General features: G+C 30.4%; 3 protein-coding genes across 4 annotated transcripts in view; 2 read left to right on the forward strand and 1 right to left on the reverse strand.

Moving 5' to 3' along the window:
- The first annotated feature begins 414 nt into the window (after positions 1-414).
- Positions 415-5,809, forward strand: LOC129307105 (putative transferase At1g60990, chloroplastic). The gene is made up of 12 exons (XM_054947972.1): positions 415-695; positions 792-893; positions 1,112-1,145; positions 2,154-2,227; positions 2,358-2,423; positions 2,536-2,600; positions 2,743-2,830; positions 2,917-2,982; positions 3,668-3,833; positions 4,776-4,859; positions 4,940-5,067; positions 5,436-5,809. Exons 1-12 carry the CDS (start codon positions 465-467, stop codon positions 5,616-5,618), a joined length of 1,287 nt encoding a protein of 428 aa, XP_054803947.1. The 5' UTR covers positions 415-464; the 3' UTR covers positions 5,619-5,809.
- Positions 5,810-5,878: 69 nt separating this feature from the next.
- Positions 5,879-13,648, reverse strand: LOC129305330 (uncharacterized). The gene is made up of 6 exons (XM_054945390.1): positions 13,451-13,648; positions 10,379-10,675; positions 8,080-8,157; positions 7,393-7,492; positions 6,895-7,309; positions 5,879-6,369 (listed from the first exon to the last, which is right to left on the reverse strand). The coding sequence occupies exons 1-6, from the start codon at positions 13,646-13,648 to the stop codon at positions 5,922-5,924; spliced, it is 1,536 nt and encodes a 511-aa protein (XP_054801365.1). The 3' UTR covers positions 5,879-5,921.
- A 10,796-nt stretch (positions 13,649-24,444) lies between these two features.
- Positions 24,445-25,267, forward strand: part of LOC129304461 (UDP-glucose:glycoprotein glucosyltransferase) — a 31,588-nt gene continuing 30,765 nt past the window's right edge. For both annotated transcript variants that reach the window (XM_054944131.1, XM_054944132.1), the window contains exon 1: positions 24,445-24,841. In XM_054944131.1, coding sequence (XP_054800106.1) covers positions 24,681-24,841 — 161 coding nt within the window. In that variant the 5' untranslated portion in view covers positions 24,445-24,680. The remainder of the gene's footprint in view (positions 24,842-25,267) is intronic.

Genomic DNA, 25,267 nt, shown 5'->3' on the forward strand with positions numbered 1-25,267 from the left:
ATTTTTTCAAAAAACAATGGCCCCATGCATGAAAATGATGAACATTAATTTTGAATTAATGGTGAGGTGAAATTATTTTAAATTTAACTATTTAAAATTTAAAATATATTAAATACAAATTTAAGACTCAAATGACGTATGAAATGATAATTTGGTGTCCAAATTACCATTTAACTTTTTTCATAAACAAAATTATAAAATTCAAGAAATATTTATCACATTTCTTTTAAATTGTGCCTTATAAAATCAGAATTGTGCCTTATAAAGATTAATTACAATAATATTTTAGTCTAGATTTTTAAATTTAAAATGTAATTATTTTAAGGAAGTTTCTTACAGTAATCTTGAATTATTTTAAGGTTGTTAAATTAAAGAAAAATAAATTGCAAATTTTGTGCTCATTCAGTTATTCTATGCGTCAGTGCGAGTGCGAGTGCGAGTGTTGAGGCAGTACCAAATACCAGATGAATTCCTTGACAGCTTGCTTCACTCATCCCAGCTCCAATTTTTTTCCATGGCTTCCCTCCCTATGTTCCAGGTCTTCGCTCCCCCAAAACGGTGCGTTTTGTTTGCAGAAGCACGCGACCCCCATGAATAAACCATTCTTTTCATCCAATTTCATCTGTAGTAAACTTCACCCTGTTCAAGCTTCGTCTTTTGACCTCTCCCCTCCTCCCATCGACCATGATTTTCTGGTGATTCGCTTTATCCTCCATCAAAAATAGTATGTGATACTACCAAAGGGCTAGTTTTTATGTTTCTGAAGTTCTTGTTTGATTGATTCTTTGCAGGAAACTGCGAAAACTGCAGGGGCTGAGGTTTCAGACGAAGGGATAATTGAAACATTTCATAATGATGATGAAGCACTTGATGCAGTGGACAATGGAGCTGTGGTGCGTACCTTATTTTGTTTGGTATTTAATGTTCATTTTCTTCTCACCCCACTTCAGTCATCTGCTGACACTTTGCATACTGCTCCATGGAAGTTTTGTAAGAGCTAATTCAAATTTGGAAGTCAAATATTTTTGTGCATGTTCATCAATTTATCTTTCTGTACTATAATACCTTTTTGGTGGCTTAATTTAGTTCTCCATGGCATCTAATGACGTAGGTTGTGGATCTTTCGCACTTTGGCCGGATAAGAGGTACATACTTTTTCAGTGCTTTGCATTATTATTTGACCATCTTACTTTAACTCCCACCGCATTATATTTTCATATTTTAAAAAATTACTGAATTTTTTCTATCATATTGGGATTTCTGTGATTAAAATTAAAGTTGTTGCAAAGTTGTGCAAGGAACTGCACGGAAAAACAATTTTGCAATCTCCTTCTATCTAATTTAATTTAGGCCTTCTAGTTAGTCTTTGAGATTTAAAAATTTACGTAGTTTGAGCATTTTGCTTTCATTTCATCTATAGGACATTGGTGTCTTAGTATTTCCAAGAGAAATCGCTAGCTACAAATATGACGTCAAGAATAATGTGTAAAAGTGCTGATGTTTTATAAGAACGCAGTCTACGTTTTTAATCCTTGTTCACTATTCTTTATGTACTTAATTTCTTTGTCTCCTGTGTGACAAGAGCCTGATTGTTCAAGTAAAACACATATCTTTTACTTGCCCAGAAGATGAATAATAATTTGTCCTTGTACCACCTTGTTATCATTTGCAGTCAAATGCAGCATATGAAGTTTCAATATTGTTCCATGTGTCCCTTACAATCAGATGGTGATTTTGGTCCAAAGAATATAATTGGAGGGTGATTTTTCATGCCAGGGATCACTCAATAAAAAAATTTAAGTTGGTTGTTGAAAGAACAAGAATGGTTTTACTAATAACTTCTGGCCTGCCATCTTACATGAAAGTATTTTGGGCATGAAGTGTGGACATAGCACAAACACACCTTAACTTGAGCCAGAATTTAATTTTATTTTAGGACAAGGTGGGCAATAAAGATCAAATCTTTGTTTGCTTGATCATTTGGACCTGATAGCATGCCAAGGAGTAAGCTTATGCCATTAAATCAACGCTTAGAGTTGGTTTTGCTGATAATATTTTCAACATTTGAGTTATCTTTATGTCAAGTGAGCAATAGGTGGTGGTTATCTCGTACCAATCGCTTACCCTTTTTTCTTTGTTCACATGTAATGAAGTCAGTGGAGAGGACCGCATCCAGTTCCTTCATAACCAGAGTACAGCAAACTTTGAATGTCTACAGCCAGGACAAGTATGCATTGGAAGATAGTAGTATTGTTGAATCGCCTTTATAGATCATTTGCCAGTTCTTGTAAATTTATTCTTATATTTAATATTATAATACAGGCTTAAGTAATAGGATTTCTATCTGAAATCCCTAGGGATGTGACACTGTTTTTGTAACACCAACAGCTCGAACAATAGATATCGCGCATGCATGGGTCATGGTAATTTTGTCCTTTCCCTCCCTCTCTTTAACTTCATTGGGTTGTAGTCTTCTCTTCAGTATCATATTTTATTTTTCTAATAACTGATCATCTTCTCTTGACGCTTTGACAGAAAAATGCAGTCACATTAGTGGTTTCACCGGTGACCTGTAGGATCATTACTGAAATGCTGAACAAGTAAGTTTACCCTTTTGAGTTTGCACTGAATAAAAGGAAAAAAGAAGAAATGGGGGGTTTGGAAGAGGCAAAAACATAGTTATCTGTGCTGCTGATTCATATTATCCTATAATAGAACATGCATGATTGTAATGGCTTTTAGGTACATATTCTTTGCCGATGAGGTAGAGATGCAAGACATCACCAAGCAGACTAGCTTTTTTGTTTTGGTGGGACCCAATAGTAATCGAGTAAGAAGCTTTTTCCATTGTACCAATGCAATATATATGATTTAGACAGATTGAGTTGGTGTATTTCAATACGATGATATGAACAGGTGATGGAGAAATTGAACCTTGGGGATGTTGTTGGAAAACCGTATGGCACACATCAACATTTCAGTGTAAGCTTGATTAATCGTGTTTATTAATTATTAATCTTTTTTCTTATCATCAATTAGCCCCTACAAGATAAAATTAAATGTGTCATATGTTTGATGAATGACTGCACATTTATGTGCTTTTAAATTTCAATATCAGTTTTATATTTTGACAAAAAAGAAAAAAGTTATATGTCTTGTTTTTTTCTCTGAGAAAGTGGAGGCTCGTAGCATGATTCTTCTTATATGTTTACTAGTGTTATGTGCTTCATGTTGAGCTTCTTCCCTATGTATATCACTCTTCCCCTGTCTCTTTCTCTCACTCTCTGTGTGTGTCTAACAAATCATAATAACTTACCATATGCGGGCCTTAGAGTTGGGTTAATGTTCATAGTGCTTGGTAGGATGTTTTACCCTAGTTTCCTTGCCCATGAATAAGATGGTTCAGGAGGTTGACTAGTTAATTCAGTGCTCCATGAATTTCTCTGCCTACTTTCTATAGACAACAAAAAAGTTCTTGTCATATCTTTTACCTTAGCACCAAACTTTAAAAGTTAAATGATTTAAATTCACTTGGCTGACTTTTATTTGAAAAAGAGAAAATTTCAATGCTACCTAATATTTAGTATCTCTTCCAGTCTTCACCCCCTTTTCCCTCCCAAAAGGTCAGAAACCTATTTGTGACCCATGTAGTTTTTTAACCGAGCAGGTTGATGGGCTGCCTGTTACTATTGGAGTTGGAAATATCATTTCCGAAGGTGGTTTTTCACTGTTAATGTCTCCAGGTGCTGCTCCATCTGTCTGGAAAGCTATTCTTTCTCAAGGGACTATCCCAATGGGTTCTACTGCATGGGAAAAATTGCGGGTCATTCATGGTACTGAGTTGTTTAGATTATGTGTTTATTTTCATGGTACATGTTTAATAGTTATTCTTTACCCTTTGTCGAAAATTTATATAATCCATTCTATGAAATGGATATCAACGAACCTGGCAATAACTGGGTATGAACTGTTACTTCTATGGTGATTTCCTTCTGGAATTTTCTAATAATTTTCTTATAATAAATACAAAACACCAATGGTGATGGGCTTTTCTTGAGTTTCTTTTTTTAAAAAAAATTACTGTCGTCTCCTTTTTGTTTTAAGAATGTAAACGTTTTCTTGGAAATGAGGTTGTGTGAACTTGTTCAAATTTAACTTTTTCTACTAAAATGTCCTCTATCAACCTCAATAGATTTTTTTTTTAACTAAAATATCCTTTTACATATATTTTTATGGAGGGTATTGCAATAAAAAAATTATAATTAGACTGAAATTTATATTTTAAAAATAAAGAGGTTTATGTAATGTCAATAAAATTCATGGGGAGTCTGATTTTTCTTTTCTAACTAATAGTTTTACAAATGATGGCATCTACCCTTCCTAGAAAACTATTATGTGAAGGACAACAGCATCTTCTCATATTTATTTTGCCTCTCTTTTACTATAAAAATTTTAATTGTCACTTTTGTGCCTTTCTCTGATAGTATTTTAGCCAAAAGTTTAATATGAAACCATCCACGGAGGTTGTAGATGATGAACTGAATCACAATGATCCATGTTCATATTAAGTAGAAGATGAAGCAAGCATATAATGTTTGAATTGTGGTTGAATGGCTTATATCGTTTGGCTAATGAGACCCAAAGAAAAAGGATTGCTGAAACTAAATAGCTTGAAATGAAAGAACTTCAAATATTTTATAATTTGGCTATGCATCAATTTCTAGTTCAATTTATAATGATTTTTGTGCACTTACGATTGTAACTTGACTTCTCAGGAAGGCCAGCTCCTGGAATGGAGCTAACTAATGAATTCAATGTTCTGGAGGCTAACCTTTGGAACTCAATCTCTCTTAACAAGGGTAACTATCATGTTGTCATAATCCGTCTTCTTAGAATGTCAAGACTTGCTGGATAGCTGGCCTGATTTTAGTTTTCTCAGGCTGTTACAAGGGACAGGAGACTATATCTAGACTGATAACTTATAATGGACTCAAGCAGAGATTATGGGGAATTCATCTTTCAGCAGCTGCAGAACCGGGCAGCATCATTACAATTGATGGCAAAAAGGTTGCTATAAGTTTGTTGTTAGCAGAGTTTTTTTTTTTTTTTTCTATCCAAAGAAAATAGAAGATGCACATAATTTTTCCCCCAAACCACCTTGCGTCTTGATAATTGAGAAAACAGAATGGAAATTGTTGGCATAGTAGTTATCCGTTGAATGTGAAGAGCGCTGAGATGTCATGAAAATTCTAGTTCTATTTGTTGACATTTTCCAAATTTTTTGTAATGAAACTTATCACAGGACAGAGATGAATAAATAATAGCAATGACTTGTGGACCAGAAACTCAAATGTCTGATGGCTGCATCCTGTGACCCTGTTTTCTTCCCCTGAATGGGTTTAGAAGTAAACTGATGATTGTTGAATTTTGTGCAGGTTGGGAAGTTGACAAGTTATACATCTGGAAGGAAGCAATCTGAACATTTTGGATTGGGTTACATTAAGAGGAATGCTGCTTCAGAGGGAGACAATGTAGTTGTTCAAGACAGCATCAATGGAATAGTGGTGGAAGTTCCTTTTCTTGCTATGCAGCGACCACTATCAGAAAGATCAAATTAAGATCCATATTTATTGAGAACATGCAAGATCCTTCATTCATCTGTAATATTCGAATTTTAAGGACGTCAGATGTACATGTTATTATTGAGTTTTTGAGTCTGTGATCTATTATAGATGTTGGGAGTGATAAAACTACATATATATATATATATATATAATTCCAGTAAATTCAAGAATTTGTTAGCTGAGCATTCTTTGGTGTTCTTGTTATGTTCTTGGGAGACTAGTGCAGCTAAACGGTAGTTCTGTGAAACATCAGATTGAGAACAAAATTATCTTATTCACAAATCTGTCCACCACTTATCAGTTACAATCTTGTAGAATACTAACAACTTCTTTCTTTTGTTCATCACTCAATGTCCTAGGGAAGTCGATGAGGAATTTGATGTGGAGGTTGCCTCTCCTCCCATTATGTTGTGGATCCGGCATGCCTTTACCCTGAAGGACCTTCACATATCCAGGGCATATGATGATATTCTCAAATGTCACATTCATGGTTTCCCCTTCAATCAGAGGAACTGGTATTAAGCAGCCGGTGAGTGCATTTACTAGGGGAATCTCAACACATACTTCCAAATTGTAGCCATCTCTTGTAAACAAAGGGTGTTCCTTTTCTTCAATTGAGAAGATTATATCAGCAGGGAGGTATCCAGGTTCCTCGTTACCCTTTTCCTCGAAGGTAATCTTTGTTCCTTCTCTCCATCCCGGCTTGACTTCAATCTGTAGTACCTCCTCCTCTTGGAGGATAACCCTGTTACAAAATTAAAATAAAAAATTTTAGGAAGGTCTCACTTATAGATCTTCCTTCGCATTGCATTTTTTTTTCCAAATTATCATTGCTTCTAATTACAATTTTGAAATTTCTACCTTTATCTAAAATGTATACGCCATTTCTGCATCAGGTAGCCCAATAGGCAAGCATCATGAATGTAAATACTTTGTACATGAAGAAATTACTAGGAAAAAGTAGTAAAGACCCTCCAACATAGGAGCATGTCAGAAATGAGTCTTTGCTTTCATATCTATTAATTGGTAGTTTAATCCACTAATTCTTTTTAATGACAAGACTTGGTAAAGTTTCTGAAATGTCTGCTATCCTTTTTTAGAATATAAACATGAAATGTGGATGATCTCTTTAAAAAGAATCAATGAGTCATGTGGCATGTTCTTATTGGAATATTTCATGAGGGGAAACATCCTGAGTTTTCTCTTTTCTGGCGAAAAAGATCCACCTAAGAATTTTGTATTTGTATAAGGCTATGTAACAGAAACATACCCAGGAGGCTTGATAACATCTCTGGTAATTTTGATCTTTTTGAGGCATCCAAAGTATAAATCTTCAAGTGTGCACTCCAACTTCTTCTCTATTGGCTGGGGTTTCCTTCGAACAGTGGATTGCGAGAATATGATGGGTGTTGTGGACCTCCGGCTTGTGTCTCTTGACAAAGAGGCTGCCGGGATGTCATTTGCTGACAGTCTATTGGTGCCAGCATCTCTTGATGATGGGGAGGCTGCAGAGGTCCAGCTTCGTATCTGAAGTTCAGATACGCTGTGTCTGGCTCTGCTTCTGTTTCTTGATAAGGATTCTGCAGGGCTTGAAGGTTCAATAATGGAGGTACCTCTTCTTCTGCTCACATTCCCCGATCTTTCTGATTCAGGGCAAAACTTGTACTCGCACTCCTTGATACAGAGTTAGGTGTTTTGCTTCGTCTGCTTGGATTTTTTGAAATATAACTTCTAGTTGGTGTTGGTGTTGGTGTTTTTGATCTTCTACTTGCATCTCTTGACAAAATTGCAGGACTTGTAAATAAATCATCATCACCACCCCCATAATGACGATTAATCCCTGAACCTGTAGGTGTTGCAGATGATTCCTACATCAATGACTTTATAGTCAGAAGAATCTCATAATACCATGCCAAGGATAAAGAAAAGAGAAACTGCTGGCAAGTGCAAAGGTTAAGCTATGTCAACTTTATGTGGGGAGAATGACAATTAGGTTTCGAGATATCAATTTATTGACATTTAGGTCCCAACAAATTTTTTAGAAAAATGATTTGCAAATATTGATTTAAACAGTTGCAAATAAAAATCTTAGTTACAAACCAAGTTATATTTGAAACATAAATGCTTGATTTGCAATTGAGACTCTTTAATTTTTAACCGTCTGAACTTTTTACATTCAAGTTTCAATTGATTTTACATAAAATTTTGGTAGGGACCTACTCGTGAATAAATTAACGTTCTGGAATCTACCTATTGTTCTCCCTGTCATTTCATTTTGGTGTTTTAATTTTTGTTATATATATTTATAAATCACAGAGCACCAAGATCAAGTCAGAAGTTGAAATTCATGGAAAAAATGTTAGATATATATTAGCCAAAATTTAAAGTATTTCTTATCTGAACATGAAAAAAATAAATGATCAATTTACAATAACAAGGCTCAAATCAAGCTTACCTCATAGTGTTTATCCTTGCGAGAACTTTTATCAGAGTGCTTTTTGGTTACAAGGTTTTTGTAAACCTTTCCTATTTCCTTCAAAGACACAGTCTTGGGAATCAAAAAGATGTTGTGAAGGTCCAACGTTGGTGTTCTTGGTGTCTTGAGAGGTTCTCCCATTTGACAAGCAAGAAAACGAAAGAAAATGAAGGAAAACTTGAGACCTGGAGAGAAAGGAAGGGAAAATAATAATCACCGATAAAGAAGTAATTTTGTATGGCAAGAAAAATCAGTTTTGAAATGTGAGATGAGGATTGGATCTTGGATTGATTTGTGATGTTCATAGTCGTTATTGTTTGCAGGGTTAATTATAACCTATAATCGATTTTATGGTTAGAATTGCGTTAATCTTTAACAAATCTCATTAAACCGTTTTCTAATTTAAAATTCTGGTTAATGTGAGATTTTTAGGGGAATTTCAGCTCATAAGAAATAAGTCAACGATAAATGAGTCTTCCTTTTAATTATTTCATATTACTTCATGTTTTATTATTGTATTTTTAAAGAATAATAATTATCTTTGTAAAATGCCATTTCAATTTTTAATTTATAATGAGGTTTCACATTTTTTTTCTAATTTAATCTTCACTTTTAAAATTTTGTTATCGGTGCGTTTTTTAAATCATCCATTTAGGTAACAAAAGGTGTTAACAAAGCTAATTTTGATTATATCAATAGAGATTGGGTTTATTAAAAGGAACTAATCATGAACAATATGAAGAATCAAGTTACGAATATTCGTTAAAAGATGTTTGCAAATGAAAAAGAAAATTTTACAGTTTTTAATTAAATCAAAATATATAAATTTTTTGATAAATTATTTATTCTATTCTCTCTCCAAGTAACAATGTAAGTTGTTGTTAACTAATTTATACTTCTAAAAAAGAGTTAGCTAATATCTTGATTTTTTAAAAATGTTTATATCTTTCTATTTTGGCCATTCAGTGGAATATTTGAACTATCCTAATTAATTGCATTAATTTCATTAAGCAAGGGTATAAATGTTAAAAAAATAAAATTTATCTAATACCTCATTTTATATTAAGGAATGCTTCTAAAAAATGATTTATATCATGCTTTGGAAGGAGTAACAAATTATTGTCATTAATATTATTGACACATTAAAATTCACTTGTCTTAATTTGACTAGATAAAAATATATTAAGTATATAAGATTAATTACTTAAATCTTGCCTTAAGAAGAAGAGGGAAGAGCTAATATTTGATTATGCTACATTGCTACTTGTTCTCAATGAAAAGATTCTCTATATTGTAAAAAATACTAGAAATATCTATAATATTTAAATTAAACTCAAGAAGTTTATATAATTTATCCAGAGCCAAAATTTTAGGTTAATTAAGCATCATCATGATATAATTAAAGAAAAACTTACATTAACAACCCCATGATCTTTTAGAGCATTTTATTTGGGCAAATAAACAATACAAAACATAGATGGAGACTATCAGCAAGAACTACTTAAAAAAACAGCATCTCATATAAATGAATCTTTTGTTTTTGTGGCTATAAAGAGAGTGATGGCATGGGACTAGGTTTCATTGCTCTTTTCCATCTTAGCATCACAGGTCGCTTCCTCTGCTTGACACTTGCTTCTTATATTGAATTCCACAGGCATTGCATAGAGTCTGTATCAAAAGAGGTTTAATTTTAAAAAAAATCATTAAAATTTGTTTAATTACAGATAAGACATTTAAATTTTAGGGCTAATGTGCAAAAATAGTCAGAAATTTTTTTTGCAGGAGTTTATGATATTCTTAAGTCAATAATGATGAATGAATACTTGTTAATTTTATAAAAGAGGTCCACATTTTGCAATATGTTAAGTTCTATCCTTAAAACTCAACGACTAATGTCAAGTTATTGTAACGAATTGGAAAAAGTTGGCTTCTTCTATAAAGTTAATGGATATTCATACACCGTTGACTTAAGGATACTAGAACCTATTAGAAAAAAAATGGAGTATTGCTGCCCCTTAACTCTAAGTTTTAAATGTAACTTTTAGATAATAACTGGAACTCCTATTTTATTTGTCTAAATTGATGCTTGTGACTCAGGACTTTATAAAAAAAATTTGGGGGTCTAATTCTTTCAATGTGTTTAATCTTTGAAAAATCAATTTGAAACCGAAACTATCTCAAAGAAAGTAAAGAGGGAAAAAAAAATAGGCAGATCATATCAAACAAATATTTTGATGTAAATTTAGGTTTTGATAATGTTAAGTTTGTTCATCATCACCTTTGGACCTAGAGGTCCCCTACGCCACATGGGAGTGTTTCTTGTCCGGCACTTGTAATTTGTGCAGATTCGCCGATCGTAGTTTGGCTCTGGCCGGCGAGGACGTAAGCTAGTCGCGGCACCGCTGGCCGAAGAGCTGTCATCACTGTGAACTCTCCTCTTATCATCAGAAGGATTGGAGGGTGTTTGCACCATTTTTGTTTCTGAGGAAGTTGTGATGTTCTTGAAGTTGGAAACAGCATTTTCTCCAGAAACATGAATTAGTGGAACCAATCCGTTTGAATTTCCATTCACTTCCTGCTTCATGCATGAAAAATTATTTTTCTTAACTTAAAATAGTGTGTGTTCTCATTTTGATATATATATATATATATATATATAGCATTTCACTAATTAATCAAAGATATGAAATTTCTTGAAGAAAATATATCACCTATGACAACCATGATTGAATTGAATCTGACACATGGCTATATCATTAATTGATCATGAAGTTATTTTACAGAATAATAACAACCCAATCAAGAAACAAGAAGGTTAATTTTTATTTTTGAATTGACATGTAAGCATGTTTTGATAAAAATCGAATTATGTGTTGCTTTTGCACAGTAACTCTCACACACGCTTGCGTGCATAGATATATATTTATTTATAACATCATTTAAAACTTTTATTCATGATTATTGAGATTATAATATCACTCTGGTTGTTGTATTAATTTTTTTTATGTGAAGACTTTATATTTTGGTGGAGATATTCTTAGTGATTATTTTGATAGACCATATTTTTGCCAAGTGTATAAATGAATGACTTGCTATGTTGGGATAATGGATTTGTTGATGTATTTGATGTAGTTAAATGAAAGGCTTGGTTTAAGGTATTTTTGGTTTGTTTTGGAATATTGAATTTTGCTAGTATGAGTTTGGTTTGGTTGGTTGTTGATTGAGGAGAAAATGAACTTTCCCTCACCAAATTAAAGCAAATTGTTTTCGTTGTGTGCCTTGAGTTGTCTTAATGTGGTTGTTTTGTATTGAAATTGATATCGTTAGTTACAAATGGGTGGACATAAGACCCTATGTTAGTAAGAGTAGAAGAGTAAAATATTAGAATTTAATTTAGTAGAATCAAAATATTAAAACCAATGAAGGTAGGAAAAGTAAAATTTAGATGCCTAACATATAATTTTTGCAAAAGCGAGAGGGGACAAGTGCTCACCCCTCACTAACATGTAGGTTCGCGGCTGGCTAGTTAGATAATGTTCAAAACTCTGTAAAAATTGAAATTGCTAGGTTTGGAGGTTTAGAGCACAATATAATTGGTCATATCCCAAGAAGTTCTCCCAAGATTCCTTCATAAGAAGACATTTATGCTATCTACACACTTGTAATAGGATATTAACTTTGGTGTTATGAAAGGGAATGAAGTATTAGAGATAAGAAAATTTCATATCTAATAATTAGAAAATAGATTAAAAATAGATAAAGTTTGAGATGTGTTGAACTAAATGACTTAAGTTATTTTAAAAACTAAATTATTTTCAAGCGTACTTGATATAAAAATTTGACATGAAGGACATTTGGCTAAGTAGAAAGACATGTCAAAACACCAAATATCAAGTTGTCTATCCATCTAGTTTGTTGTAACCATACTATTTATAGCATAATAAGTATGAGAAGTGAGTCTCATCACTAGCTTGTCCAAATCTCATAAGAATGATGCAATCCAATGGCAGATTCAAGGGGTAAAGTGATCATCAGAAAATGAATCTCACTTTATGTGAAAGATAGATGAGTTACTTTATATAAAAATTTTAGCCCCCAAGTTTATTTATTTAAAGTTTTAGCCCTCAAAAAAACATTTACTTATATATCTCTCAATAATGCAATTATCAATTATAGTGATAGTTATGCCAATTTATATCATTTTCTCATCCTTTTCCAATAAAAGGTGTAGCTAAGCTATTTGCTAAACTAAGCTCATAGGATCATATAGAGTTCTTCAACGTGTTCACCAACAAAATTTGGATATATACAACTAATCAAAGCTATTGAAACATCCTTGAAATTAATATAATTAGGCTATCAACCTAAATCAAGCTAAATGTTGTTGGTTCCATCAACAATCACAAAGCTAGACTTGGGTGGTTTGAAAAGGTAAGCTCAAACTTTTAGGTTACTTCTTGTTGCTAGAGTACTTGAGACACAATTAGGTTTCTTGTGTGGTTCTTCTCATATCAGTATGCTAGATGACTTTCTCATTGTTGCTGTTATTTGTGTCATTTTTTTGTTTGGTGGGCCTAATAGAATAATGTTATTATTCTTCTTGGACTTTTGTTTTATAATGTTTTCCATGGTTTTAATAAAACTAGTATTTAACCCCATGAAATGTACAGGTGAAAAATATTTGACAGAGTTAAGGAATGAAAAAGTGTGGTGAAAGGGGGTAAAGTGTTTTGGATGTGAGATTTATATTTTAAATTAAACAGGCTCAAGACTAAAACAATTGTTGAAAACTGTATGTGTAGGGTCCACCAAAATTAATGTTAAAACAACTGTTCCTACAGTAAAATCCATGGATTTTACAATATATATTGATGATTTGCTCTCACTTAACCAAAAAAAAAGGTTAATTCTTGTAGTTCCTGTAATAAAATATTTATGGGGATGAATATCTTTTAGTAATTGCCTAATAGGCATCAACTTCAAGCTCATTGATATTAATTCAACTTAGAAATGATGGATGATCTTGGATTAATAGCCTATTTACTTGAAATCAAGATCAAACAAAATACAGAAGTTTTCATTTGTCAAGAAAAAAAATACCAATTAAGGAAATTCTGAAAATGTTTCACATTGATCATTGCAAGGCTATGAATTCTCCTATGAAACACAAGAATAGGGATAAAGCTGAATTAGTGGATGAAGCATTCTATAGAAATCTAGCTAGTTTTCTGCTACCTAATGCACATGAGTATTTTGTAAGAACATTGTAATTAAAAATGAAATTATATATATATATATATATATATATATATATACACACACACGAGTATATATGAGATGAAGAACTTACATTATCGGTGAGATTCAGAGCAGCTTGAGGGGTTTCAACGCTACTTCCAAAAATTTCAATGTAAAATTCATCATCATCATCATCATCACTTTCTGAATCTTCTGGCAAGAGATTCAAGTCAAACTTGTTTGGAGCTTTCACATAATTCACCTTCTTGCTGGATGAAGATGATCCATTATCATCATCAACTTGCTTCATCTTTTGAAAATCCATTCAAGCTAGTTTTCAGAGCTCAAATCTGAGAAACAGATCACAAAAATGGAACATATGAAAAGGGTATATGAATGAGCTACAATAATTCCCAAACAAGAATTACCTTAAGAATGGAATAAAATGGTAATATATATTTATAAAAGAGTAACATATCATTAAGTGCATTTATTCAAAAGGGATTTCTAAGTTCATAAAAAAAATCTTTTATAACTAATTTAAGTTCTACTTGGAGAGGAAAATTAGTTCAAATAAAATTTGAAGGTTTTGTTTATCAAATATTATTAAAAAAAATATTTAATCGATTCATGAATCATATGAACACAAATTAAGTTTTTTGAATTATAAATGGATTTCAGGGTCCAAACAAATAACTATCCAACAAAAATATATGAAATAAAGTCTACACATCAGTTGTATTTTAGATTTCAGTATATTTTTGTGGACGAAAAATCTCTCTCTCTCTCTCATTAAATTAAAAACAAGTCACACTATTTATTTACGTCATAATTAAATAGTAAGAATTGTTTCTCTTATATGTAATAGTGGCAGACGTAGGACCTTGGATAAATGAGGGCACAAAATATGAAATTATCAAAATTAAAATTAGAATACTATAAAAAATGATATATAAATTTCTATTACCAAAAAAATAATAATCAAACATTAAATTTAACGGGTTAAGAACTTAAATCTATTAGAATTAAGTGAAATATTAAAGGCTTAAGCTTTTTTAAAATTCAAATATGTTTTATTTTGAGTCTAATGGATTCAAAATTATTGAGGTAGTGAGCTGTAAATTTTTAAAAATTACAATATATACTTATAATTTTTTTCAAGTTGGGTGGGCCATTTGCTCACCCTCAACTCTATGTAGACCTATCACTGTTTGTTTAGATTATAATAAACACATTCACGTTTTTTTTTTTTTTTGGTTTTTGCTAACAATACATTCACTTGTTTTTAACGATAGATAAAGCTATCATGTTTAAACGAGGGCGATTTATCAAGGAAAAATCATATTTAAAAATTTAAGATTAAAGTCATGGTTGAAACAGCTAATTGTGAAAAATCACATAGATTAAGCTAAACATTTATCACATAAACCACTGGAAAAAGAAAAAAAATTACCTTGAAATGATGAGAGTATCACTGAGAGGGAAGAGAGCTTTACATTGAATGTTGATGAAAATAGACTTGATTCTGATATATGAAGCATGAATGAGAATGTCTTCTTATTAATTTGTGGGCCACAGCACTGAGAGGCGTTACATGTGGAGATAAATGTAAAAATTGTTCAGATTTGGAATATATATAAATATAAATAATTGGAGTCCAAAATTGAATTTTCTGTTTATTTAAAAAAATGAGTATGTCATGATCAATTTTTTTTACATGAAATATGAACTATTTAAATTTAATCCATACGATCTATATTTAGTTTTTTATTTTTAAAAATGACCATTAACAAGATATTTTGTTTTGCAGTCTACTTTTATTTATGATGAACAATTATTAAATTTTTAAAATAAAATAAAAATAAAATTTAATTCATGTAATTTTGATTTAGAGGATATACATTTTACATAAGTATCCCTCTTTCATCTCTTAAGATGGGCTGGGAATTGAATGGTGTGTTAATCTATAAGGAGTATTTAATTAATTATTTAGATATATTGTCTTTTCTTCTTTTGCATAAAAGACAATTCAATTACACTGTTTTCTTATTGACACGTAAAAATATATTATGCCTATTTTCATTCTTATCATAAAAAACTCAAGTGTATAGAATAAACGTTTATTATTTTCACCAAAAAAATAAAGGTTTGTTAGTTGGAAAAAATAAATAAGTGAATGTTTATCAGCCAGTTTGACTAATTTTAAAATCATTAAACATAATTAATCAAATATTTCTTTTATAAAATCTAGTCGGTTAAAAGAAAATAATTCTAATTTTTTGGTATAAAATAATTATAATGTTTAGTTTCATAAAAAAATAATTTTAATCAAAATCAAATTTAAGGTATACAAATTTCAGTAATTTATATTTTAATCAAAATCTAATATAATCGTTGAGGTTTTTTTTTTTAAAAAAAAACCCCTTAGTTGTATGGTATATTTTGAAATTAGACAAAAATAGTGTAGATGTAGATAACATGTAGAAGAACCATATTATTAAAATACATCTTAATCAACAAGAAAAGTAATTTGTTGATTCCTAATATAACCATTATGTTATTCTATTCAATAACTTACAATAATTTCCATAATTTCAAGAACAAGAAGAAGAATTAATAACATTTCAAAATGTTGCGATTTTGATATAGAATGTAGTCATTAGTTGAATATGAACGTGACATTATATTTGATGCAATATAAATCTTATGAATATGAATGATCCCAAATAAAGATTGAAATACATTTTTTTAATTATTTATACTTTCTCCTATGAATTTGGATTCATTAATTGTATTTAGTCCATGCAATGAGTGCTTGTATCATATCAATCATTAAAATTCAGATCAATAATTTTAAATTCATATTTCACTTAAAATTAATGAATGAGTGAATTTATCTGAATTATTAATTTAAATTTCAACGGCTCACATAATACAAGCACTTAATGCTTGTAATAAATACAGTCATTGAATCTAAATCTTACATTTTCCATATTGGTAGGGGAGAAAGAGAATCTGGTTGGATCGTGTTTTTTGTGGTTGAAGCAAATAGCCTGAAATGGCTTTAACTTTGATTTCCATTGTATTGAATTAAGAAAAAAAGTACTCAAAATAAAGGGAAGGGACTTAAATTATAGCATGGAGAAGTGACTATTAACAAATTATTTAGTATAAGATATTTTTGAAAGTGATTTCATGTCCTAAAATATAAGAGATTTTGAAAAAAAAAATTTTATCAATGATAATTATTTCAATATTATCCCTAATTTTTTCATATCACTCTTTAAATAAATTTCCTTCCCTCTCTCTTTTATTAATGAAGAGTATATTTGAAAATGTATGGAAAAATTAAGATTGTAAATTATAGTTGATGAACTTAGTTGGTATGTATAATTTCACCCAAAAAAGGTCCTAGAAATTGAAAATGAGGAGTATGATGTATCTTCTCAAATTATAAAACAATTTTAGAAGTGATTCAATCAAAATATAAACAATTTAATAAAAATAAGATTTAGTTAGATGTATTTTTCAATACTACCATTCCCTTTGTACATTAAATGAGAATTTAAGATAATATTAAATGAAAGATATTTTTTAAAATTTATATTTTTATTTTAAAAAAATAAGCCTACAAAATATATTTAATAAGCTTCATTAATGTGCATATTCTTGTCTAAATTTATTTCATAAATTAGCATGCACAGAGCATTTTAAATGATTTTTTTGTCAATTATTATTATTTTAAAAAATTAAACTTCATATGTCAACATTTAAAAATGTTTTGTCAATATTTAAAAGTTCAATATAAATATGTGTTAGAATAAAACTAACAGTATTAAGATTAAATAACTAAAAAGATACTTTATAAAGTTAAGAAATTAAAATAAAAAATTATATAACATTAAAGCATTAAATATATACTTTAATTAAATAAAAAGAAGCTCAAAATGCAAGGAACATGTTGACATAGGATAAAATAATAATAATAATATTTATATTGTTGTTGTTGATGATGCTTTTCATTCATTTTCTCCTGCCTCAGGAATCAGGATCCGTTTTGACAAATGCCCATGTTGACTATGAATAAACTCCATATTTATTTTGTGATAATTATTAGTAGTCATTACTACTATTAAATTGTCAATGCATTGAATTTCTAATTTGAATTCAATGAATGAAACTGTTATAAAATTTATGTCTTAAATTATAAAATATTTTTTAATAAAATTTTTTGTATAAATAAATTTAATTAAATATATTTAATAATGTTATTTTTTAAAATAAAAATATAAACATCTAAAAACACCTTCATTTAATATATTAAAAGAGAGAGGGATAAAAATTAAATAAAGAAAGAGAAAAAGTAATATTTCAATAGCCTATTTAATGAAACTTTAATTTTCTTAAAGTATCTTATATTTTATTATATTAAATTAGTTTTAAAAATATTTTATAATTTGAAACGAAAATAACAACATTTTCTCAAGGTGAGAAGCTATGAATACCCGCCAAATTGGTGAAAAAAGAAAAATGGCAAAAAAAATTCCCACCAAATTCTTTGTCATATCTCACATTTTCTTGTTTTTTTTTTTAATTGATGGTTAGGCTAAACTAGCATTGCATAATATTTAAAATCATCTACATTATTCATAATTAATAAAAAAGATATTTTCTATGAACATAAATAGTAGACTTCCTATAGATTATATGTGTGTGAGTATTGATTAGTTTACATTGATTATAGTTAATCCTTTTAAAACTTAAGTCCTGTTTAAATAATTTTTTGTGTTTAAAAATTGACAATGAACCCTTTAAACGTTTAAATTAAGATAGGCACATGAATTCATTACTGCCAACTGCTATGTTTTTAGATTAAAGAAACGTAACATGACAGAAAATTTATATTTGTATAAAATATAAAGTTTCAAATAAAATATCAATATAAATCCTAAAGTTAAAATTATTATCTGCACGAAATATGAAGTATAAGATTTAAAATGTTGCTTATTTGTCATACCAAGCAAAATAAAATGACGAACTAATTAATGTTAATTGAGTTAATTTTACAAATCGCTAGCAAGTTAAAAGGATCAAGAAATTATTTGCACACAATTTAAAATTGATAGATTTTTTTTTGTTTGATTTAACCAACTATTTACCTAAAAATTTATCTTTGATTTTAAGTTATAAACTGAAAAATTTGACCCAATAAGTCAACAACATTGAAAAAAAATACACATTTCAATAAATGTTTTCGGGCGGTTATCCATTGTCCCTCTCTTCCTCAGAAGCCAACTTTGGAGTTAAGTTCAGTTTTAAAGTCTTTTAATTCATAATTTGTAACAATTACTAAAATATTATATATATTTTATATTACACTTCTGTAAAGATAAAAATTCTATCCATTTAAAAATAAATAACATTAAACCTAAACCCACCATTTTTATTGGTTTCTCAAGGTATCTTCACAATTGGCCACTACAAGACTAATCCCTCAAGGAATCTAACGCTGTTTAAGGAGTTGTCATCTCTTAAACGATGTTCTCTATACATATATTTAGGAATCAAACTTTGGAATAATGCTTAAAGGGTCTAAACTACTACCATTTATGCCATATTGACTTAGTTAAGTTGATCATTTTTAACTTGAACTACCTATATTGGTTCACATAACTTTAACATGCTTAAGTTTTGGCTAGGAGCATCCAATCTCATTCTATAGTAGCTTTGGTTGTCGATGGAACATGGGGCTATGTATCAAATCGATATATAAGATATGAAATTTAGATAAATATGATAAAAGTCCAAATGCATATCGTAGAATAGCAATTGTATATGACTGAAGACCCTGCATGTAGTCTTCCACAATGCATCTAAGTTAAAAATTTGCAATATATCATAATCTATTATCTTAATAAAAGAAAGTTTTCTTGCATATAACGAAAGTCTAAATGCATATCATGGAAGATTAATAATATCATATGATGTTATTCAAATAAATGGAAGCCTTTATACATATAATGGAAGTCTAGATACATACCGTGGAAGAACAGCTATATATGACTAAAGAATCCTATATGTAATATTCCACAATGCATCTAAGTTAACAATTTTCAAAATATCATAAGTTGTTATTTGAATAAAAGGAAGCTTTATTGCATATAACAAAAGTCTAAATGCCTATCGTGGAAGAGCAACTATACATGACTGCAGACCCTTGTATTAGTCTTCTATAGTGCATCCAAGTTAACAATTTTTATATTATCATAAGCTATTATTCAAATAAATATAAATTTTCTTGCATATAATGAAAGTCTAAATGCCTATCACGGAAGTGCGCAGATGCATATAACAACAGAACCTTACATGTAGTCTTTTACAATGCATCCAAGTTAACATTTTTTTTAGAATATCATATGCTGTTATTCAAATAAATGAAAATTTTCTTCTATATAACAAAGGTCCAATGCATATCGTGGAAAAGTAGTTGCATATGACTGAAGACCCTTGCATATAGTCTTCTATGGTATATCTAAGTTAGTAATTTTCGTAATATCATATGCTATTATTTGAATAAATAGAAGTTTTCTTGCATATAACGAAAATCCAAATGCATATAGTGGAAGAGTAGAAATATATGACTAAAGACCCTTACATGTACTCTTCCGCAATGCATTCAAGTTAACAATTTTCATAATATCATATATTGTTATTTGAATAAATAGAAGTTTTCTTATATATAACAGAAATCCATATGCATATTGTGGAAGAGTAGTTGCATGTGACTAGAGAGCCTTGCATGTAGTCTTCCACAATTCATCCAAGTTAACAATTTTCAAGACAACAAATTATGTTATTCGAATATGAAAGGGTTAGTAATTATTACAAATACTTTAGGACAACCATTTTTAGGATATGCTTTGTGGATATTCAAATATAAGAGGGTCAATAACTGATATAGAGACTCTGAGACAGCTATTATTCAAGATATGCATTGGAGATTTTCGATTATGATAAGCTTAGTAACTGATTCAAAGCTAAAAATCGATAATTTTCAAGATATATGTTAATCATATTTGAATACCAGAGGAATATAGTGCCTTTAACTCAATAATTTTCACAATATGCATGAGGGATATTTGAATAAGAGATGGAAACAAAGCCTTGGACATGTCCATTTTTAGGATACCACGTGTTGTTATTCGAATAAGTGGAAGCAAACTAGTTGAAACATTGTCACTTTATCATCAATTATTAGGATATTACGTTTGTATATGCTAGTATTTCAACATAGTAATATTATCATTGCAAGATATTAGTGATTCATACTCGAATATAACTAAAGATTCAAGCAAAAGAAAACTTGAATATAAAACATGCATTCAAAAATTCAATTGATGTATCCTAAAATTCTTACAACAATGGTCACAAGAAATTCATACACTTTAACATAATATTAAGGTTTATAAAAACAATGAATGATACTCCTAGTCTATTTTTTCTTTTTAAATCCTTGCCATAATGGAAGTAATGCTAGCATCTTGTCCCATAATTTTTTTTTTCAACATGAGTGACAAGCCACCAAAGCACTTCTACCCTCTTCTTTCGTATGTCCTCCACAGGCATTGTTGAGTTGTTCTATTCTAGCTTTGTTAAATTTTTCCCATCCTTGTGGCCATTATATGATAGACATGTTACAGTCAAACCCATAAGAAACAAAAGAAATGTCAATAATTAACAAGTATACAACCTATATATATTTAAACTATTTCAACTCACCCATTGTCTTATTATGGGATTAGTGCAAATTGGAAAGCAATATCAAGTTTGTCTCCATATAATTCAGGCTTTACATACATAAGAAGTTTGCAAAAATTTTTGGCCACTTTCTTGCAACATAATAGTTTGTTCACAATGGCGATATATCACAATTAGTAATCATACAAAAAGATTGCAAAAGTGTTTAATCTTATTTATAATGAAATTTGATGGGAAAATATGTCGTGGAACATCTTTACTTTGCTTTTGTTCATGCATGAGCACATGGCCTACAAGACAGAACCTATAATAGAGATTACATACTAGCCTTTCACAATACATCCGAGACTTAAACATGCCTAAATTATACTATTACTTACAGTCTCACTTAACTAGCCTTTTACACACAAGCATTGCATTTCCTCAGCTGTAGTAAAGAATGAAGCAACCTTAATGACTTTTTCCTTTAGGAGATCATTATTTCTCTATTGGGTTATTAGGTAATAGAAGTGCTCTATCTCATTAGGCCTAGCTTCCTTCCCAAATTCTATCAAAAATGGTGATTGTATTATAGGTTTTATCACACTTTGAGACCTCCTCAACTTAAGACATTCATTATTGTCTTTAACAGAATCATTTCCCTTTGCACTTCCAGCATTGTCATTAACAAAGAAAATTAGTTCCTTGACATCAATCACTAGTTCTGAATCTATATTAATTGTTTTGTTGACATTGTCCACTAGTTCTGATTTTACATTAATTGTTTCAAGATCATTTAAAATGCTCATATATCCTTTGTCTCCCATATTAATATCCATATCCATATTCTCCATAATATTTTTCCTCTCTTATGTCCAACAATACTCCCTTAACCACATACCTACAATCTACCCTTCTCTTTCAATTTGTGTTTCTCATTGTCTCTTCCCTTGTGGTTTTACTCCCTTTGATTCCCCCTCTTGTTCCATTTTCAAAAGTTCTCTTGCAAGACTATAACCAAGCTTTCCCATTACGTGTGAATAAATTTCTCTACTCATTAGAGTATCAAACACTATAGTACAGGAATTATTGGGTGAGCCACCTTGACTTTCATATTTGAATTTGTACCAATAGAAGCCCTTGTGCACTGGACTTCTCCAACTAAACTATCTTGTTCATTTTCTTATCATTCCAATATATAAGTAGCTGAGGTGGCACAACACCAAGCAATGGAAACTTCTCAAATAATAATATCTACATGAAAATAAATAAGTTAGCATGACTAACCAACTAAATCAAGACAAAGTTTAAATTAAAATACACAAGTTTAGATTTTTATCATTAAAAAATAAAGGTATTCACCAAAATATTTTTCTCTTTTCCTTCTTTTCAAAGCATCCTGATAATCTTCAACATCTTTCATCAACACTTTCACCATAAGATTGGACCAATTATATGAACCTAATGTACTTCTATCACAACATATCATTTTGAATAGCCATTGCATGACAATTCCAAGTACAAGAGGGAATAATAACGTTCCAAGAGTGAAAGTACAAATAATGACTCAAACATTTTATCATGTTCTCTTGACAAGAGCATTCTCTTCAAGTTACTAAACATTTTTCTATCATCTTCCTCTTAAAATCTAAATATAAGTCATTGTTACTAGTTGCCACTTCCTTAACAACTTTTCCCCTCACAAGGCAATCCCATGAACACTTCAACTAACATCTCATCTCTTACTAAGGTTATATTTCTAATGAATATTGATGAAATTGTTGGGTCAATTGCTTTAATAATTTCAGCACATAAACCATGGTGTAATTTAATACACCTAACATCTAGAATTTCATCAAATGCAATTCTATCTACTCCAGCCTTCAATTGTCATTACCACTTTCACAAATTGTTTTGAGGAGCACCTTACTGGCAATTCCACTTCTTTGCTCGAGGAGGTACCTCCTAGTTTTTTGTTTTCTTTTTTTACAATACTATCATACTTACTCCTCTCTTCATTAGACAAATTCTTTTGGGCTTCCCTAGCACTTTTGTCTGCCTTTATCATTTCCTAAAACATCCACTTACTTTTCTTGTTCGTCCAAAGATTCTGTTTAAACTTGTATAAATTAGTCACTCGAGACTTCCCTTTCTCTAGTTCTTTCCCCTTCACTATTATGTATTTGAGTAAAAACTAATCAAACCTACTGTATTTGAAATAGGAAAAGAAATGTTACTTGAAAATTCAAAAAGCAATGGAATTATTCAAATAAACAATTGAACTAATTTTTTAAATCAATTATCAACTTTTATGTTATTTGACATTTTTATTATATATATATTTTAAACATTTTTAATATATTGTGTCTGTATAAAAAATTACAAATAATTAAAATTAATATTCTTTTTTTGTTATAATACATTTAAAAATATTTTTTATATATAATTCAAACAACTTTTAAATATATTCTAATTTTAGAAGGTTAATGAACATTTTGAACCCTAAACTATGACTTAAATAGCATCCTAAACCTAAACTCTTAAAATGAACAAAATTTTTCTTGAACTTGTAAATTTTGAATAAATTACCTCTGTTGTTAAGTTATATATAATTGCCGTTATTTTTAACTTTGTGAGGCTCAGTCAAAGGTTGACGTGGTAGTAATCTCTCCTCAGACATGGCATGCTAATTGGGCAACTTTTTGTCAAATTGTTTTCTCCATAGCAGTCAACGTTGTACTAATAAACAGTAATAGGTAATTTGCTTGAAATTTACAAGTTTAAAGGGAACTATTGCTCATTTTAAGAGTTTACGGTCTAAAATATTATTTGAGTAATATTTTAAAGTTCAGAATGTTTATTAACCCCTTTTAAAAATATGTCAATCAAACATGATAAAATAGTATTTTTGTTATAAACAATTCAAATAGTATTTTTGTTAAATAGTATAATTTAGTATATGATTAATAAATCAAAATATGTTGTGTATTTCCTAAGTTGTTTGTAATAATCTCAACATATCTCCCCCTCACATACACATATTTATTGCTATGCTATATTTTCAAAATTTACTACAGTTAAATTGGTATACTTTATCTAGATGAGATAATATTAGAGGCCACAATTTTATACTTCTATCCAATAAAACCCAAGTTTATACTACACGTAATAGATATTGTTGATTATTCATTGATTATTGATAACTTATCAGATTTTTAATGTTTTATTCTGAGAATTGATACTGGTTATTGATTTTTTTTTTTTGGTTGATATTTTGGCGTATTCATCGTGGTAGATGACGTGGACAAAACGTTCTGAAATTACCAAAATACCTTAATCTCGCACGAGGCGAAACATGAGCCAATAGCTCATAGTGCCGCTGTAACATGAGACTGAATGCTCTGCCGTCTGTAACGGAGTCGTCGCCTTGGGTCGTCTCCGCCTAAAAACCTCAGTGCCTGAGGTGCCCACAGAGCACGTAGCCCAGAGCCGAAACCTCCACCTTCTGATCTCCATCCTCGCTTCTTGCATTCGGTAATGGTGGATCAACCTTGAACTCGCTCCATCTCTTGCAGACACTGACTGGAATATCTTTCTGGCCGAGCATGGGGACCCTTTATAGATCTGGATTTCGGATTCTGATTGTTCTGGCTTGTTTCGGACTGTTAGGGATCGGCCCTGCCTTTTCTGACACTCGAAGGCCCAAGAACGTGCAAGTTGCTCTTCGGGCTAAGTGGTCGGGAACCCCATTGCTTGTAGAAGCAGGGTACGTAGCTATTGTAATTTCCAAGTTCTTCACTTAATGCGAGAGTCATTTTGATGAGTTTGTTGCTTTACTTGCGTCTGTTAATATTATTGCATCCCAATAGCAAGCTAGAGAGACCTATGTGAAGTGGAAATGGGGAGGAAACTTGTTGTGTTACGTACTCATAATGTGGAATGATAGGAGTAGACTTGTAGGTGATGACAATTTATGAAATTCTCCAGAATGCGCCTAGCCTATATGAGATACTTTCTTCCCAAATCTATCATTTTTAAGGTGCTTGTTCATACTCTATATTGCCTTTCTTAGATATCTGGCAAGGAGAAAAGAAAATAGATTTTGGATCATAAATTTACTTTTTTATCAATTATTAATATTTTAATATTTTTCTGGCCAAAAAATTAACATTTATGCCCTGAGAATCTTAAG

This window comes from Prosopis cineraria, unplaced genomic scaffold (genome assembly GCF_029017545.1).
Source record: "Prosopis cineraria cultivar Desert tree isolate PC_DT_omini unplaced genomic scaffold, ASM2901754v1 PC3, whole genome shotgun sequence".
In the NCBI taxonomy this organism is placed as follows: domain Eukaryota; kingdom Viridiplantae; phylum Streptophyta; class Magnoliopsida; order Fabales; family Fabaceae; genus Prosopis; species Prosopis cineraria.